Genomic DNA, 19813 nt, shown 5'->3' with positions numbered 1-19813 from the left:
CACTGACGGAGGTCGGCTGTCTCATGCAGCATCTGCCCAGTGTCGACCTCAGAGAGTGTAGCAGCCTCTTTTGCCATTCTTGCTCTCAAACCAAAGAAAAGTGAGACGGAACATCCATCTGGACCACGTTTTGAAAACGGGATCTAACCAGAGCGCCCTAGCAGAGATACCCAGCAGGTCAGACAGAGCTGATTTTCCTTTTGAAAACTCAATATGTTCTCTTTCCCATGGAGCCTGCCACTCCTGCATCTCCATCACTTCTCTCTCCAGAGCTCTCATAGATCTGGCCATGTCTCTTGTAACATTGAGAGTGTACTGTAGGCAAAGCTGTTTATATGTATTTTACCTACATCCCACCACTGTTGCAGTGAACTAAAGTCACGTTTAGTTTGCCTATAGTCAGCCCAAAAGAACTAAAGCATCCTTAAAACCATTGTCAGACAACAGAGAGGACATTAAAGTGCCAATATGCACTTTTAAATTTTTTATAAAAATGGAACACTGGACAAGGGAGCTTAATATATATGTTATTGTTTGTATGTTGAACTTGCTTTGGCATAGTATGTTATATTTCATGCCCAATAAAGCCTATTGAATTGAATTGAATTGAATTGAATGAGAGAGAGAGAGAGAGAGAGAGAGAGAGAGAGAGAGAGAGAGAGAGAGAGAGAGAGAGAGAGAGAGAGAGAGAGAGAGAGAGAGAGAGAGAGAGAGAGGAGAGAGAGAGAGAGAGAGAGAGAGAGAGAGAGAGAGAGAGAGAGAGAGAGAGAGAGAGAGAGAGAGAGAGAGACAGAGAGCTGGTATGAGAGACAGAGAGCTGGTATGAGAGACAGAGAGCTGGTATGAGAGACAGAGAGCTGGTATGGGAGACAGAGAGCTGGTATGAGAGACAGAGAGCTGGTATGAGAGACAGAGAGCTGGTATGAGACAGAGAGCTGGTGAGAGAGAGAGAGCTGGTATGAGAGACAGAGATAGCTAGTATGAGAGACAGAGAGAGCTGGTATGAGAGACAGCGAGCTGGTATGAGAGACAGAGAGCTGGTATGAGAGACAGAGAGCTGGTAGAGAGACAGAGAGCTGGTATGAGAGACAGAGAGCTGGTATGAGAGACAGAGAGCTGGTATGAGAGACAGAGAGCTGGTATAGAGAGACAGAGAGCTGGTATGAGAGACAGAGAGCTGGTATGAGAGACAGAGAGCTGGTATGAGAGACAGAGAGCTGGTATGAGAGACAGAGAGCTGGTATGAGAGAGAGAGAGCTGGTATGAGAGACAGATAGCTGGTATGAGAGACAGCGAGCTGGTATGAGAGACAGAGAGCTGATATGAGAGACAGAGAGAGCTGGTATGAGAGACAGAGAGGCAATGAAGAAAATACTTAAGCCAAGCTTCTGTTTGTACGGGAATAAATCCTCATTTGGGCGTAATGTCTGAAGTAATACCCCGACCCTTAGATCATTATGTCAGGTAGGCGTCACCATTAGCGTTCCTTTGTGTTCCCTTTGTGCTCCGCAGCTACAGGGTGAAGCGTCGTTAATCTTCCCCGCCTGTCGTCACATCAGCGGTGGAGGGAGAAACTAAAACACACCAGGTTTGGATCGAGGACGAGGTTTTAATGAGTGCTTTAATCTGTGTGTGTGTGTGTCTCTGCCGGGTGTGTGTGTGTGTTTGTAACCAGTGTTGTGCTAGTTACTGAAAATAGTAACTCAGTTACTTTACTAGTTACTTCATTTCAAAGTAACTTCGTTACTGTACTAGTTACTTACACCCAAAAGTAATGAGTTACTGTGAAAAGTAACTATTTAGTTATTTAAAAAAAAAAATAAAAAAAAGATTGCTCCCGAGTCCCATGCCCAGATAGTATTCAAAATCGGTTGATCAACTTGACAGTTTCCATTCACATCACCGAACTCTGCTAAGCAATGTGGTCTAGATACAAACACAAATCTGACACAAACAAATGTTGTCCCGAGTCGATATAATAAGAAGTGCGGCGGGTGAAGGAACAAGCCTTGATGTCGCCTGAGCGTTCATATAACCATTATAATTCAAGGGTACTTGAACTGTACTGCTGTACTGTACTGTACCCATTCTGCAATCTGTTAATAAAGTTTTCATTCATTCATTCATTCATTCATTCATACTACGACTATGCTTGCACCTCATGGTACCAAAGCACCTCAAAGGCGCTTAAAACAAAATTACAAACATCACAAAACAAACTGGTCAGATTACTCTTGACCTGAACCCACCTCACCCCTGCCCACTTTGACACCTAGGATGGCTTAGAGTAGACGACAGAGTACAGCAACTTGCAATGGGCCTGGTCTACAAGATACACTATACGACCGGGTACCCAGTACATGTCAAAATACTTCCCAAAGGTCAGTGAATACCACAACCACTACACCAGAGGGAGCTCCACAAATCATGTAAAACCAGATTCGGCTCAAACAAGGGACTAACACGTTTCGCAATTATGCCACAACAATGTGGAACGCCCTACGGGTAACAGTACTGTATATTTGAATACCGTTATGTCACAAATGTATCAGTACTAAATACCTATAGTCCCATGCCATAAATGTCATGTATGTCATAAATGTCTATATGAATTGAAAATGGGGGACCCTGATGGAAACAAGACAAACGTCTTTCTCAGGTCTGCATCCCCTTAACAATGTATGTATTGAGCCGTACTGTATTGTACCCATTCTGCAATCTGTTAAATAAAGTGTTCATTCATTCATTCATTCCATTCACCATCTTGCAAGTTGCAACGTTGTTTAAGATATCAATCAAAGCATTGCAACGTTAGAATAGTTAGGATATCAATTGTGCATGAAAGGACTATTTATATTGTTTGATTAGTATTATGAGATTCCCTGCAGATTTCGTACAGTCAAAATCCGTTGATCAACTTGAGTTTCAGTTGCACTCACCAAAGTCTGCGGTGGTCGAGATGTAGTAACGTTACGTTAGTCGACTCCAGCAGCGCCTCAAACATGTTCTTTATCTCGTTTCCATGTTGTATATTAATTATCTCTCCAAGTAGTTGCTAAATGGTTTGTTAGTTTGTTACTGCGTTCTTTTTATGTGGATTCACATAGCGAGCGTTTGTTTTGTTTACAATAGAGAGGGTCTATTTCTTTCCGTAGCCGCATCTGGTTTTCGCACTTCTGATTGGCCAGTGGCCAGACTCGCCTCGTATCATTCTACGCGGGTGGGGATGAGGATAATAATAATCACTACCGCTCGCTATCAATCTACGCCGTATATAACGCAAATAACGCAGTGACGAACCATTCAGTAACGTAAGTAGCGTTACTGAATTTCAAAAGTAATGCGTTAGAGTACTAGTTGCGGCAAAAAGTAACTTCGTTTCTGTAACGCGTTACTTTGTAACGCGTTAGTCCCAACACTGGTTGTAACAGAGCGGCTTTAACCTGCCTGGTAAATGTGCGCCTGTCCCTTTATGGCTGTCAATTACTGATGCGCTCATATGGGATCTGATAGCGGATAGGAGAGAGAGACATGACACGGAAGTGAGAGCGGAGAGTTTGGATGTTCAATGAAGGAAGAGATAGAGAACAGTGAGAAAGTGAACCGTATTAGATAACGTTGAAAACGCGCAAGTAAACCTTACCTGGCACGGGATGACAAACGTGGATTAGTCTACCTGATCATCTTCACCCAACGCGAACATTGGTGCGGTACGCTACATGCTGCACTGTGTTTGTTTGCACCTGTTCCGAGGCTGTGACGCAAGCGTCTCCGACTCCAACACAATTCCCCTCTCCAAGCTTCCTACGGGCGGTAGCACATAGCCTACACCTCACGGTCCTCTCCAGCCCTAACCCAAACACCCCTCTCTCCCCTTGCACTCGCATCACACACAACACACACACATCTTTTCTTTTGAGACATTCTATTTTTGGGTCATTCATTCACTCATTGCGTTGAGCTCATCATGAACTATTGAGTGTCTATAGTTTGGTGAACTATTGACGAACGCATACGATTACTGACTGAACTGAATTCTCATCTTGTAGTGATGACCGGAGTGCTGGACGTCCCGCGATGATGACGAGGAGGACGCAACCCTCTTTGCGCCGCCCTGTGCCTCAAATAGATCCGCTATCAGCTCTATCTTAAATCTTTCAAAATGTTCAGTTGCTATCGCTATCAGCTCTATCTTAAACTTTTCAAAATGTTCAGTTGCTATCGCTATCAGCTCTATCTTACATTTTTCAAAATGTTCAGTTGCTATAAGCATGCACTCATATGTGTAGTGAAACACAGATGAGTGCATGCTTACCAACTGTTTGCCTGTTTTTACTCCAACACTACTATCACCGACATCTAAGAAGGGAGACCCCCCCTTGAATGGCCCTTCTAAGGTTTCTCTCCTCCACATTGCCTGTGGTTCATTTTTTACTATTGCTAGGTTTTAGTGAGTTTTTCCTTACCTTCGTGTGGGGTATGTCTGGGAGTGTTGCATTCATTTATTTTCCATTTATTTTAAATTTGTTGGACCTTATGGTGTTCTTGTTTTGTTCTTGACTTATTGTGATGTTTCTTCTTGACTTGTTTAAGGGCCCATGGGGACATTAACATGTTTTGTCGGTCCTTACATATAAATTTGATTTGATTTGATTTGAATTGAGTGACCTGATTGGTTTATGGAAATTGAGTACCCATGCTTGTTTTGTGAAATGTTTGCTTATGATTTGAATTTAATCCAATACATGGACATTTTTTATTTTGAATTGAGCATGACTCTTGAGTGATTTATGAATTTATGAATTGATTGATACATTTTTGCAAAGTAGCCTATGATTAAGCTTGCTAATTAGTCTAGGCCTACTATTAATTAAGTGATTTGTCTACCTTTGTGTGGTCCGGTCTTATGCCGGAGCTATAGGCCTAATTAACCAAACTAAAAAGTAATTTGATTTGTATTGGCAGGTTTTGGCCCTGTCTGGTGCCCAACTGGAAAAATATTAAAGGCACTATAAGTAGACACTGCTACAGTGTGTGTGTGTGTATCTGAGCTGTGTGTGTGTGTGTGTGTGTGTGTGTGTGTGTGTGTGTGTGTGTGTGTGTGTGTGTGTGTGTGTGTGTGTACCTGAGCAGTGTATGTGTGTGTATCTGAGCAGTGTATGTGTGTGTGTGTGTGTACCTGAGCAGTGTATGTCTGTGTGTGTGTGTGTGTACCTGAGCAGTGTATGTGTGTGTGTGTGTACCTGAGCAGTGGGGGAGGGGGGCGCTCCAGTGTCCGTTGAGCTGACAGGTGAGTGATGGATCTCCCACCAGCTGCCGATCTCCAGAACAGGAGTAGAGGACGGAGGAGCCAGCGGTGAACCTCCCGCCCACCAGCACGCCGTGAGGAGGGGAGCCGGGGGGGCCACAGTCCACCTCTGTGAGGGGGGGGGGGGGGGGAGAGAGAGCACACCGTGAGGAGGGGAGCCGGGGGGGCCACAGTCCACCTCTGTGAGGGGGGGGGGGGGGGGGGGGGGGGGAGAGCACACCGTGAGGAGGGGAGCCGGGGGGGCCACAGTCCACCTCTGTGAGGTGGGGGGGGGGGAGAGAGAGAGAGAGAGAGAGAGAGAGAGAGATAGTTAGAAAGAGAGAGAGAGACCAACCCCACGCCTGACAGATCAGAGAGAGAGAGGAGGGGGGGGAGAGGGGAGAGAGAGAGAGGGGGGAGAGGGAGGGAGAGGGGGAGAGAGAGAGGGATGGGGAGAGGGAGAGAGGGGGGAAGAGAGAGAGAAAGGGAGAGGGAGGGGGAGGAGAGGGGGGAGAGAGAGGGGGGGAGAGGGAGGGGGAGAGAGAGAGAGGAGAGCGAGAGAGAGATAGATAGATAGATAGCTAGATAGATAGATAGCTAGATAGATAGATAGATAGATAGATAGATAGATAGATAGATAGATAGATAGATAGATAGATAGATAGATAGATAGATAGATAGATAGATAGATAGATAGATAGATAGATAGATAGATAGATAGATAGATAGATAGATAGATAGATAGATAGATAGACAGACATAATTAGAAGATGGATGGAACAATAGATACAGTATCTTCTACTACATGATGCACTTGGTTCTCAGAGCCTGACTGTCATCAGACCAATATCACAATCAATATCTATTGATTCTGTCTGTTATTAGAAGTTCAAGACCGGAGGTCTGAAACCCAATTGTTTTTGTGCTGACTTATTATTATCAGAAGAAATTAAATCAAATGTTTGTGAAAGCAAATTCCTGTGAGCTGGTAAATGGCAGCAACATGAAACTTGATCCATTGGTTGGAAGTTGTGTGCAAGAAATATGACCTGATACAAACACAGCTCTCACCACTAGACTAAGACACCCACCCACCCTGATACAAACACAGCTCTCACCACTAGACTAAGACATCCACCCCCCTGATACAAACACAGCTCTCACCACTAGACTAAGACACCCACCCTGATACAAACACAGCTCTCACCACTAGACTAAGACACCCACCCACCCTGATACTAACACAGTTCTCACCACTAGACTAAGACACCCACCTACCCTGATACAAACACAGCTCTCACTACTAGACTAAGACACCCACCCACCCTGATACTAACACAGCTCTCACCACTAGACTAAGACACCCACCCACCCTGATACAAACACAGCTCTCACCACTAGACTAAGACACCCACCCATCCTGATACTAACACAGCTCTCACCACTAGACTAAGACACCCACCCACCCTGATACAAACACAGCTCTCACAACTAGACTAAGTAAGACACCCAACCACCCTGATACTAACACAGCTATCACCACTAGACTAAGACACCCACCCACCCTGATACAAACACAGCTCTCACCACTAGACTAAGACACCCACCCTGATACAAACACAGCTCTCACCACTAGACTAAGACACCCACCCTGATACAACCACAGATCTCACCACTAGACTAAGACACTCACCCTGATACTGTCGTAGAATTTGATAAATATAGCTCCTACACATGTTGGGATATGTCCCTAGGAAGAAGGTTTAAGTACAGAGGGTCAGAAACAGCTGTCCTCTGCAAGTCATAAAGGATCAATAGAGAGTAAAACTCTCAAGGATACATCCTGCCTAGAACCTGTGTCTGCAAGATAAGAGAGGAACTCAGTAATAATCATTAAGTCATGTGCAAAATGAATGAATCATGTGTCTAGTCTTTTAGAAACAGTCAAAGTGTAACAGTTGGAAATCAAATATACTGGTGAGAACTAGAGTGATATAGTTCATAGATTGTGTGTCTGTTTACAGAGATTGATTGACATTGTGCCCACAACAGAGGTGGATTTACATACAAGTGTTGTCAGCAGTTGGGACAGTGGGGTAAGAAGTCACACTCTTCTGTTATCCACTGAGAGCGATAAAAGAACATGTCTCCTTCAGGGCAGCTGTAACTAGGAGGGTCTAGTTACAGGACGGTCAACAGAGACTCTGTTTACAAACAGGTGTGGGCCAAAAGGGTCAAACAAAGGGTCAAAGCGCATCTCATGTAGTTGTTATCTCTTACCCAGCTGCCTGGTGACACAGAAGGCAGACAACTGGTCTGAATGGTATAGATGAGGTTTCAAGTAGACAACTATCTTTCAATAACTTAAATGTATTTTTACTGGTTCAATATACTTACAATTAATGTGAAAATAACTTGCAATTATTACTGTTGAACTGTATAAAGGTTGATGAATGGAATGAGATGAAACAATGTTATATATAGGAGAAGAATCATTGAAGTATGTAACTGAGCCTTGGTTGAATCAAGTGGGACATATTTTAATGATAACTAAGTATAAACTGTTAGTAGCTGTTTAACTTAAGCTAAAAGGAATGATTAAAATGCTATAAAACTAGACTGATGAGACAAACAGTGAATTTCATTTAGAACTAAATACTTTTTAGAAAGTCCCACCTACATTGAGATTTGAACTGTGAATGTTGGTGATTGGATGAAACCATTTGTGTGAGGTCACTGATGACCTCACGTTGAGGAGTTTCGGCTCATTGATAAAAGGGGGTGTGGGAAACACAAGGAAACACAGAAGAGAACAAACCACCACCCACCACCGGAAGAGGACGGCGAACGAGAAAAGAGGAACTGCTTGAGCTGAGAACGAGAAAAGAATCCCATTGTTGTCATCAGACAACAGAGAAAAACAACAGATCGACTCGACCATCGAGCCTACATTGAAGACCATTGCTTTTTAACTACTTTTGATTAGTCTGGTATTTGATGACAAATGGCATAGTGTTTGGTACATTAATATTATTGCACAGTATACTCATTTGGACTCAGAGAATATCTTGTACTTCTTGACTTTGAATTAAAACAGATCTGAGAAATAGAATCCTCTTCCTTCTCTTGCTTCGCCGCCGTTCTACAAAACGTGTTGGTTTTATCAGTAAATAGGTTTTAAGGTGAATTTAGAAACACAACGCAGAGTAAGTTAGATAGATGGTTTTATAAGGTAAAACCCTTATTCCTTTTTACGATAATACAAACACAGCTCTCACCACTAGACTAAGACACCCACCCTGATACAAACACAGCTCTCACCATTAGACTAAGACACCCAACCTGATACAAACACAGCTCTCACCACTAGACTAAGACACCCAAACTGATACAAACACAGCTCTCACCACTAGACTAAGACACCCACCCTGATACAAACACAGCTCTCACCACTAGACTAAGACACCCACCCTGATACAAACACAGCTCTCACCACTAGACTAAGACACCCACCCACCCTGATACAAACACAGCTCTCACCACTAGACTAAGGCACCCACCCTGATACAAACACAGCTCTCACCACTAGACTAAGACACCCACCCTGATACAAACACAGCTCTCACCACTAGACTAAGACACCAACCCACCCTGATACAAACACAGCTCTCACCACTAGACTAAGACACCCACCCTGATACAAACACAGCTCTCACCACTAGACTAAGACACCCACCCTGATACAAACACAGTTCTCACCATTAGACCAAGACACCCACCCTGATACAAACCCAGCTCTCACCACTAGACTAAGACACCCAAACTGGTACAAACACAGCTCTCACCACTAGACTAAGACACCCACCCTGATACAAAAACAGCTCTCACCACTAGACTAAGCCACCCAAACTGATACAAACACAGCTCTCACCACTAGACTAAGACACCCACCCTGATATAAACACAGCTCTCACCACTAGACTAAGACACCCACCCTGATACAAACACAGCTCTCACCACTAGACTAAGACACCCACCCACCCTGATACAAACACAGCTCTCACCACTAGACTAAGACACCCACCCTGATACAAACACAGCTCTCACCACTAGACTAAGACACCCACCCTGATACAAACACAGCTCTCACCACTAGACTAAGACACCCACCCTGATACAAACACAGCTCTCACCACTAGACTAAGACACCCACCCTGATACAAACACAGCTCTCACCACTAGACTAAGACACCCACCCACCCTGATACAAACACAGTTCTCACCATTAGACCAAGACACCCACCCTGATACAAACCCAGCTCTCACCACTAGACTAAGACACCCAAACTGGTACAAACACAGCTCTCACCACTAGACTAAGACACCCACCCTGATACAAAAACAGCTCTCACCACTAGACTAAGACACCCAAACTGATACAAACACAGCTCTCACCACTAGACTAAGACACCCACCTTGATACAAACACAGCTCTCTGTGGTGGATATTCTTTGTAAAATCAGTTGCGCAATAGTCACTTTTGGTCAGTTGTTTCTATACAATCCTTATATGACATTTAGGTATGACACAGGACTACACAAGCATTTTTAGTATAGAAATGTGTCAACAGACTAAAGCAGGGAACTACAATATTTTGCATACAAATTATGCAGAATGTAATATCATAACTGTCTATTATTTTTCTTGCAATTGAGCCAATTTTCATTAGGTTTTGAGGTGTGTGTTCAACAGAATGTAGTTTGTTTGTTTATATGTATGTACAGTATGTATGTATGTATTAATGGATGTTTAAAACACAAACCTCTTTAATGGATGAATGAATGTTTAAAACATAAACCTCTTTAATGTACAGTATATATGTATACATGTTTGTATGTATGTACAGTATGTATGTATGTGTGTGTGTGTATGTATGTATGTATGTATGTATGTATGTATGTATGTATGTATGTATGTATGTATGTATGTATGTATGTATGTATGTATGTATGTATGTATGTATGTATGTGTGTATGTATGTATGTATGGATGGATGGATGGATGTATGGATGGATGGATGGATGGATGGATGGATGGATGGATGGATGGATGGATGGATGTATGGATGTATGGATGGATGGATGGATGGATGGGTGGATAGATGGATGGGTGGCAGTCATGTGGAGGAGAGAACCCAGGAAAGAGAATGAGACAGTTTCTTTAACATCAAAGCAAGGTTTCTACATTCAGCATGACTAAAAGGGTACTTACATCAGATTCTACGTAAATGATTTAGTGATATTTTTCTAGCTGTGGTCTCAAGGCACAGCGTAGTGGTCTAACCAGCCCAGCGGTGCACTGACTGCTGTAACGTCACATTTTAATTCACTGCATTTGCACGGAGGTTCCCTTCCCTTATAAATAAAAGAAAGGAATGGCAGGAATTCAAGTGTCTAAATGTTTCACGATTAAAAACACAACATGGTCTGCTTGTGCCAGAGTGAGGCCACATCACAGCGTTACTCATTAAAAGCAGATTAGGCAGAAATGTGGTAGTAGTTGGTGACAAAACACATACAAAACTCATTTCAGAACACTCGTTTCTCAACTACGTTTTAACCTAACTTAATGTATATTTATGTATTTTTTATTATTTCTCTCCCATTTCCTCTCCACTTTAGTTGTTATGCCAGTCCCTCACGTGTCGGGAAGCATCTTTTAATTTGCTTAGTGTCATAATGCAAAGCAAGCTTTTTGTCATTTCTGCAAAGCTCATTTCTGTACCAAGAAGTGACTGAAGCCTGTGGATGAGCCTTTGAGACACTCGTATGTATCTCTCTGATCGCTCCCACTGATGAGGTGGCGCATCGTCTCTGTACCATGACATGATTATGTGTGTTGTCCTGAAGCCTTTATGCCAAACGCGTTCCGTGTGTTTATGAAGAATTCACCGGGACGCGCCAATTACGGTGGGAGCGGCGTGGAGGCAGAAGTGCCGGTGGGATGAGACGCCGGGCTTCCGAGAGTGACCCGAGGTGACTGCATGGCTCACGACCCGAGGTGACCGCATCATCGCTCACGACCCGAGGTGACCGCATCGCTCACGACCCGAGGTGACCACATCATCACTCACAACCCGAGGTGACCGCATCGTTCACGACCCGAGGTGACCGCATCATCGCTCATGACCCGAGGTGACCCCATCATCACTCATGACCCGAGGTGACCGCATCATCGCTCACGACCCGAGGTGACCGCATCATCGCTCACGACCCGAGGTGACAGCATCATCACTCACAACCCGAGGTGACCGCATCATCACTCACGACCCGAGGTGACCGCATCATCACTCACGACCCGAGGTGACCGCATCATCACTCACGACCCGAGGTGACCCCATCATCACTCACGACCCGAGGTGACCCCATCATCACTCACGACCCGAGGTGACCGCATCATCGCTCACGACCCGAGGTGACCGCATCGCTCACGACCCGAGGTGACCGCATCGCTCACGACCCGAGGTGACCGCATCGCTCACGACCGAGGTGACCGCATCATCGCTCACGACCCGAGGTGACCGCATCATCGCTCACGACCCGAGGTGACCGCATCATCACTCACGACCCGAGGTGACCCCATCATCACTCACGACCCGAGGTGACCCCATCATCACTCACGACCCGAGGTGACCCCATCATCGCTCACGACCCGAGGTGACCGCATCATCGCTCACGACCCGAGGTGACCGCATCATCGCTCACGACCCGAGGTGACCGCATCATCGCTCACGACCCGAGGTGACCGCATCGCTCACGACCCGAGGTGACCGCATCATCGCTCACGACCCGAGGTGACCGCATCATCGCTCACGACCCGAGGTGACCGCATCATCGCTCACGACCCGAGGTGACCGCATCATCGCTCACGACCCGAGGTGACCGCATCATCGCTCACGACCCGAGGTGACTGCACCGTTACGAGCTGGAGGTGTGAGTTACAGAGCCGTGGGTTGTTACGAGCTGGATGTGTGAGTTACAGAGCCGTGGGTTGTTACGAGCTGGATGTGTGAGTTACAGAGCCGTGGGTTGTTACGAGCTGGAGGTGTGAGTTACAGAGCCGTGGGTTGTTACGAGCTGGAGGTGTGAGTTACAGAGCCGTGGGTTGTTACGAGCTGGAGGTGTGAGTTACAGAACCGTGGGTTGTTACGAGCTCGAGGTGTGAGTTACAGAGCCGTGGGTTGTTACGAGCTGGAGGTGTGAGTTACAGAGCCGTGGGTTGTTACGAGCTGGAGGTGTGAGTTACAGAGCCGTGGGTTGTTACGAGCTCGAGGTGTGAGTTACAGAGCCGTGGGTTGTTACGAGCTGGAGGTGTGAGTTACAGAGCCATGTACATTAGAGGAGGTTGGGTAGGTGGGGTGGGGTTGGGTGGGTGGGTGGGGGGGCTGTACATTGGAGGTGGGGGGGTGGGTAGGGGGTGGGTGGGTGACACTGTACACTGTACATTGGAATACTGACAAAGCCATACTTGGTCATTTACTGTACAACTGGGTTAAGACATTTGTAGGGGCCAGTTTCGAATTGCAGTCTCCCGTAGGTGTTCTTTGAGAGTGTTTTTGAAAGTGGGTAGTGATTCACATTCCTTTACAGCTTTGGGTAGGGCGTTCCACATTGATGTGGCATAATTGCAAAACGTGTTTAGTCCCTTGTTTGAGCCGAATCTGGGTTTAACATGATTTGTGGAGCTCCCTCTGGTGTTGTGATTGTGGTATTCACTGACCTTTGGGAAGTATTTTGACATGTACATGGGTACCTTGGTCGTGTAGTGTATCTTGTAGACCAGGCCCATTGCAAGTTGCTGTACTCTGTCGTCTACTCTAAGTCATCCTAGGTTGTCAAAGTGGGCAGGGGTGAGGTGGGTTCTAGGAGTCAGGTCAAGCAGTAGTCTGACTAGTTTGTTTTGATATGTTTGTAATTTGGTTTTTAGTGCCTTTGAGGTGCTTTGGTACCATGAGGTGCAAGCATAGTTGTAGTACCCTTGAATGAGTGCTCCTGCCAGAGTCTTCAGGGTGTTCTTGTTTACCAGAGAGGAGATCCGGTACAAGAATCGAGTTCGTTGGTTGACTTTTTTTTATTACATTGGATGCCATTTTGTCACAGGAAAGATTAGCCTCTAGGATGGAACCCAGGTAGGTAATTTCATCTTTCCTTGTGACAATATTGTCACCCACTGTAACTGAGAAGCCGTCGGTCTTGCTGAGTTTGTTATTTGAACCGAAGAGAATAGACTCTGTTTTGCCCATGTGTAATGATAGTTTGTTGTCTGCGAGCCATATGCAGATTTTGCCTAGTTCCGAGCTGAGGGTTTTTTCAACCTGTAACTTGTTCTTGTCAGAGACCAGCAGGGCTGAGTCGTCCGCAAACAGGAACAAGTTGCAGTCACAAGCTGTGTAATGGTTATGTGTAATGGTTATGTGTAGGAACTAGGGGTGTAATGGTTATGTCTAGGAACTAGGGGTGTAATGGTTATGTGTAGGAACATAAACTAGGGGTGTAATGGTTATCTGTAGGAACTAGGGGTGTAATGGTTATGTAATGTAATGGATTGGCTGAAAGACACGGTGTGATTGACAGGCCGGTCGATGGATTGGCTGACAGACACGGTGTGATTGACAGGCCGGTCGATGGATTTGCTGACAGACACGGTGTGATTGACAGGCCGGTCGATGGACTGGCTGACAGACACAGTTGGGGTTTGTGTGAAATTAGACGTTCCTCATTTTATTCCTTTATTCCTTTTTACTTCACTGTAAAGTACATGTACCTTATATGTGACAAACACAACAGAACCTGAACCCGTATCCAGGCACTGAGGAAGCGGCTTGTCCCAGAGGAACACAACAGAACCTAAACAACAGAACCTGAACCCGTACCCAGGCACTGGGGAAGCGGCTTGTCCCAGAGGAACACAACAGAACCTAAACAGAACCTGCACCCGTATCCAGGCACTGGGGAAGCGGCTTGTCCCAGAGGAACACAACAGAACCTAAACAACAGAACCTGAACCCGTACCCAGGCACTGGGGAAGCGGCTTGTCCCAGAGGAACACAACAGAACCTAAACAACAGAACCTGAACCCGTACCCAGGCACTGGGGAAGCGGCTTGTCCCAGAGGCCGGCCGGCTGGCAGCTCAGCACCGACGACCCGAACAGGTAGTAGCCGGGGTTGCAGTCGTAGCAGACTACGCTGCCGAAGGTGAAGTTGCCGTGCTCGATCTTGCTCTCCCGGATGGAGTTGGCAGGGAGCCCCGGGTCTGTGCAGTTCACCACTGGAGGGGGGAGGAGAGAGAGAGAGAGAGAGAGAGAGAGAGAGAGAGAGAGAGAGAGAGGGGGGGGGAACAAAACAGAACGCAATTCAAAATCTAAATAAGAATGAGAATTTAAATACATTAGATTAGATTCAAATGTATTGTCATCATGCGGCACAAGTACAGTACAACAAAAATAAGTTTGGCATCCGACCAGAGTGCAAATGTAACAGTAAAGTGCAATAGTGATATACAATGTACAGGTGATTAAACTGGGTATAACATATATAAATGAGTACTTACTGAGTAATGGGCTAATCAGATGTATGTACAGAGTTGTAGTATTAATATGTACAGTGATACAGGTATAAATACACTATGGTAGTAAGTCATACTGGTAGTATTAATATGTACAGTGATACAGGTATAAATACACTATGGTAGTAAGTCATACTGGTAGTATTAATATGTACAGTGATACAGGTATAAATACACTATGGTAGTAAGTCATACTGGTAGTATTAATATGTACAGTGATACAGGTATAAAGACACTATGGTAGTAAGTCATACTGGTAGTATTAATATGTACAGTGATACAGGTATAAAGACACTATGGTAGTATTAATATGTACAGTGATACAGGTATAAATACAGTATGGTAGTAAGTCATACTGGTAGTATTAATATGTACAGTGATACAGGTATAAAGACACTGGTAGTAAGTCATACTGGTAGTATTAATATGTACAGTGATACAGGTATAAAGACACTATGGTGGTAAGTCATACTGGTAGTATTAATATGTACAGTGATACAGGTATAAAGACACTATGGTAGTAAGTCATACTGGTATTATTAATATGTACAGTGATACAGGTATAAAGACACTATGGTAGTATTAATATGTACAGTGATACAGGTATAAAGACACTATGGTAGTATTAATATGTACAGTGATACAGGTATAAATACACTATGGTAGTATTAATATGTACAGTGATACAGGTATAAAGACACTATGGTAGTATTAATATGTACAGTGATACAGGTATAAAGACACTATGGTAGTATTAATATGTACAGTGATACAGGTATAAATACACTATGGTAGTAAGTCATACTGGTAGTATTAATATGTACAGTGATACAGGTATAAAGACACTATGGTTGTAAGTCATACTGGTAGTATTAATATGTACAGTGATACAGGTATAAAGACACTATGGTAGTAAGTCATACTGGTAGTATTAATATGTACAGTGATACAGGTATAAAGACACTATGGTAGTAAGTCATACTGGTAGTATTAATATGTACAGTGATACAGGTATAAAGACATTGTAAGTCATACTGGTAGTATTAATATGTACAGTGATACAGGTATAAAGACACTATGGTAGTAAGTCATACTGGTAGTATTAATATGTACAGTGATACAGGTATAAAGACACTATGGTAGTAAGTCATACTGGTAGTATTAATATGTACAGTGATACAGGTATAAAGACACTGTGGTAGTAAGTCATACTGGTAGTATTAATATGTAGTGATACAGGTATAAAGACACTATGGTAGTAAGTCATACTGGTAGTATTAATATGTACAGTGATACAGGTATAACGACACTATGGTGGTAAGTCATACTGGTAGTATTAATATGTACAGTGATACAGGTATAAAGACACTATGGTAATATTAATATGTACAGTGATACAGGTATAAATATACTATGGTAGTAAGTCATACTGGTAGTATTAATATGTACAGTGATACAGGTATAAAGACACTATGGTAGTAAGTCATACTGGTAGTATTAATATGTACAGTGATACAGGTATAAAGACACTATGGTAGTAAGTCATACTGGTAGTATTAATATGTACAGTGATACAGGTATAAAGACACTATGGTAGTAAGTCGTACTGGTAGTATTAATATGTACAGTGATACAGGTATAACGACACTATGGTAGTAAGTCATACTGGTAGTATTAATATGTACAGTGATACAGGTATAACGACACTATGGTAGTAAGTCATACTGGTAGTATTAATATGTACAGTGATACAGGTATAAAGACACTATGGTAGTAAGTCATACTGGTAGTATTAACATGTACAGTGATACAGGTATAAATACACTATGGTAGTAAGTCATACTGGTAGTATTAATATGTACAGTGATACAGGTATAATGACACTATGGTAGTAAGTCATACTGGTAGTATTAATATGTACAGTGATACAGGTATAAAGACACTATGGTAGTAAGTCATACTGGTAGTATTAATATGTACAGTGATACAGGTATAACGACACTATGGTAGTAAGTCATACTGGTAGTATTAATATGTACAGGGGGAGGAGGTGCAACATGCATTATGTAATTAGTTTTACCATAATTGTAAAAATGCAGGACAGCAAGGCCCCACTGCGAGGACGTTTCAGGGAAGGGACCCTGTTCAGCATGTAATTCAGTTTATTACCTGAATAGCATATTGACACCATTGTTCCCCCGAACCCCACGCTGAACACAACCCCACGCTGAACAGAACCCCACGCTGAACAGAACACCACGCTGAACAGAACCCCACACTGAACAACAGAACCCAGAACTCCAGAACAACAGAACTCTGCGGATGTGGAGCTAATGATGCTAATGATGGAGCATCGCCGTCGGTTGTGTGATATTAAAAAGGGTTTAACCTTCTGTCGTGTGGCAGTGAAAGGGTTAACCCTAACCATTCGCGGCTCGTTATCTCCAGCTTTCAGCGTTTAGCAGACGCCAACGCGTGGCCCATTAACCCTTGCACTACCACACTACCAAAGGGTTAACCCTTTCACTGTGACAATACAGAAGGTTAGCCCTTTCACTGCAGTAAACACAAAATACATTTCCTGGTATCCCTTCACACTTTATCTAATCAGGAGAGAGAGAACCCTAGATATTTTTACCTACTTCAAGAAATCTTGCCAAGCCAAATTTGCTTACTGCACTGGTACTTGTTTCATGGACACATTTAGCTTAAAACTAGTTTGTATTTCTTATTTTGGTCGGACCATTTTTGCAGTGTGGAGTTCTCTCTCCTGATTGGATGAAGTGGGAACGGGATACGAGGACATTTATTTTGTGTTTACTGCAGGGTGGAGGGACTGGGAGACCCATGTTACTGACAAGACACTCTGTATCAGTGATGACTGTTTACTGCAGAGTGGAGGGACTGGGAGACCCATGTTACTGACCAGACACTCTATATCAGTGATGGCTGTTTACTGCAGAGTGCAGGGACTGGGAGACCCATGTTACTGACAAGACACTCTGTATCAGTGATGACTGTTTACTGCAGAGAGGAGGGACTGGGAGACCCATGTTACTGACCAGACACTTTATCAGTGATGACTGTTTACTGCAGAGCGGAGGGACTGGGAGACCCATGTTACTGACCAGACACTCTATATCAGTGATGTCTGTTTACTGCAGAGTGGAGAGACTGGGAGACCCATGTTACTGACCAGACACTCTGTATCAGTGATGACTGTTTACTGCAGAGTGGAGGGACTGGGAGACCCATGTTACTGACCAGACACTCTATATCAGTGATGGCTGTTTACTGCAGAGCGGAGGGACTGGGAGACCCATGTTACTGACCAGACACTATATCAGTGATGGCTGTTTACTGCAGAGTGGAGGGACTGGGAGACCCATGTTACTGACCAGACACTCTGTATCAGTGATGACTGTTTACTGCAGAGTGGAGGGACTGGGAGACCCATGTTACTGACCAGACACTCTATATCAGTGATGGCTGTTTACTGCAGAGCGGAGGGACTGGGAGACCCATGTTACTGACCAGACACTCTATATCAGTGATGGCTGTTTACTGCAGAGTGGAGGGACTGGGAGACCCATGTTACTGACCAGACACTATATCAGTGATGACTGTTTACTGCAGAGCAGGAGGGACTGGGAGACCCATGTTACTGACCAGACACTCTATATCAGTGATGGCTGTTTACTGCAGAGTGGAGGGACTGGGAGACCCATGTTACTGACCAGACACTATATCAGTGATGACTGTTTACTGCAGAGCAGGAGGGACTGGGAGACCCATGTTACTGACCAGACACTCTATATCAGTGATGGCTGTTTACTGCAGAGCGGAGGGACTGGGAGACCCATGTTACTGACCAGACACTCTGTATCAGTGATTGCTGTTTACTGCAGAGTGGAGGGACTGGGAGACCCATGTTACTGACCAGACACTATATCAGTGATGACTGTTTACTGCAGAGTGGAGGAACTGGGAGACCCATGTTACTGACCAGACACTCTATATCAGTGATGGCTGTTTACTGCAGAGTGGAGGAACTGGGAGACCCATGTTACTGACCAGACACTCTATATCTATATATTTTTTTGGGCCCCCCCCCCCCCAGTACTGGGCCCTTGGAATCATCCTAAGCTACCCCCCCCCCCCCCCAGCTACGCCCCTGCCTGCACCCCTGGGACAAAAAACATCCCAACTGTAGATAATGTACATACTGTACTTGGGATAACCTTGTCTTGATTTATTGCATATCCCCTGAAATTAAGTCAGTCAGTTTTTCTGGGGCAAAATATGAAGTCTGCATAAAAAAATTTTACCCTATAGTTTGCCCTGCAAAAAAAACACTGCACCATTGACTCCCATGTTAAACACGTTAAAACACGTTTTTTGAAAACGACAAAAAAGTTTTCATCTAGGCCCCTTTATGAACATTTACATATGGATGATTAAATTTTTTTTTCAAGATGGCCGCATTGCGTCATCTATTTCCGGCGGCCACAGCTTGTGTGTTTACTGCTTGTATCCTGCAATGCAGTTCAAAAAATATTTTTATCTAAAATGTTTTGAGAATGTTTTATGGAGGTCTTAGTGTGGTGTGCATGCATGTGTTGAGAAATTAATGTGCATGCATGTGGTCATTTGCAGCCATTATGTGAAAATAGCTGCAAATGTCAAAATGCAGGCAGTATGTGAAATCTGCTCGCTATGAGGCCTGTGTGTCGGCTGTCGGGGGAGGGGTGGGTGCATGCTGCTGGTTTTCTAACAGTGGCTCCGGTCCGTACACACACACACACACACACACACGCACACACATGCACGCACACACGCACGCACACACGCACGCACACACGCACGCACGCACGCACCAGTGGAGGTTTCTCTATGACAAC

General features: G+C 44.3%; 1 protein-coding gene across 1 annotated transcript in view; it reads right to left on the bottom strand.

The window, feature by feature from the left end:
- Positions 1-19813, bottom strand: part of LOC311223559 (CUB and sushi domain-containing protein 3-like) — a gene marked incomplete at both ends in the record, with an annotated part of 752195 nt that overhangs the window by 108911 nt on the left and 623471 nt on the right. Inside the window, 2 exon segments of the mRNA XM_084308339.1 lie at positions 5244-5417; positions 14430-14615. Coding sequence (XP_084164465.1) covers positions 5244-5417; positions 14430-14615 — 360 coding nt within the window.

The sequence above is a fragment of the Notolepis coatsorum genome (genome assembly GCF_963971535.1).
Source record: "Notolepis coatsorum genome assembly, chromosome: 2".
Lineage (NCBI taxonomy): Eukaryota > Metazoa > Chordata > Actinopteri > Aulopiformes > Paralepididae > Notolepis > Notolepis coatsorum.
Note: the sequence above shows the minus strand (reverse complement) of the source record. Positions and strands in the feature narration are given on the sequence as shown.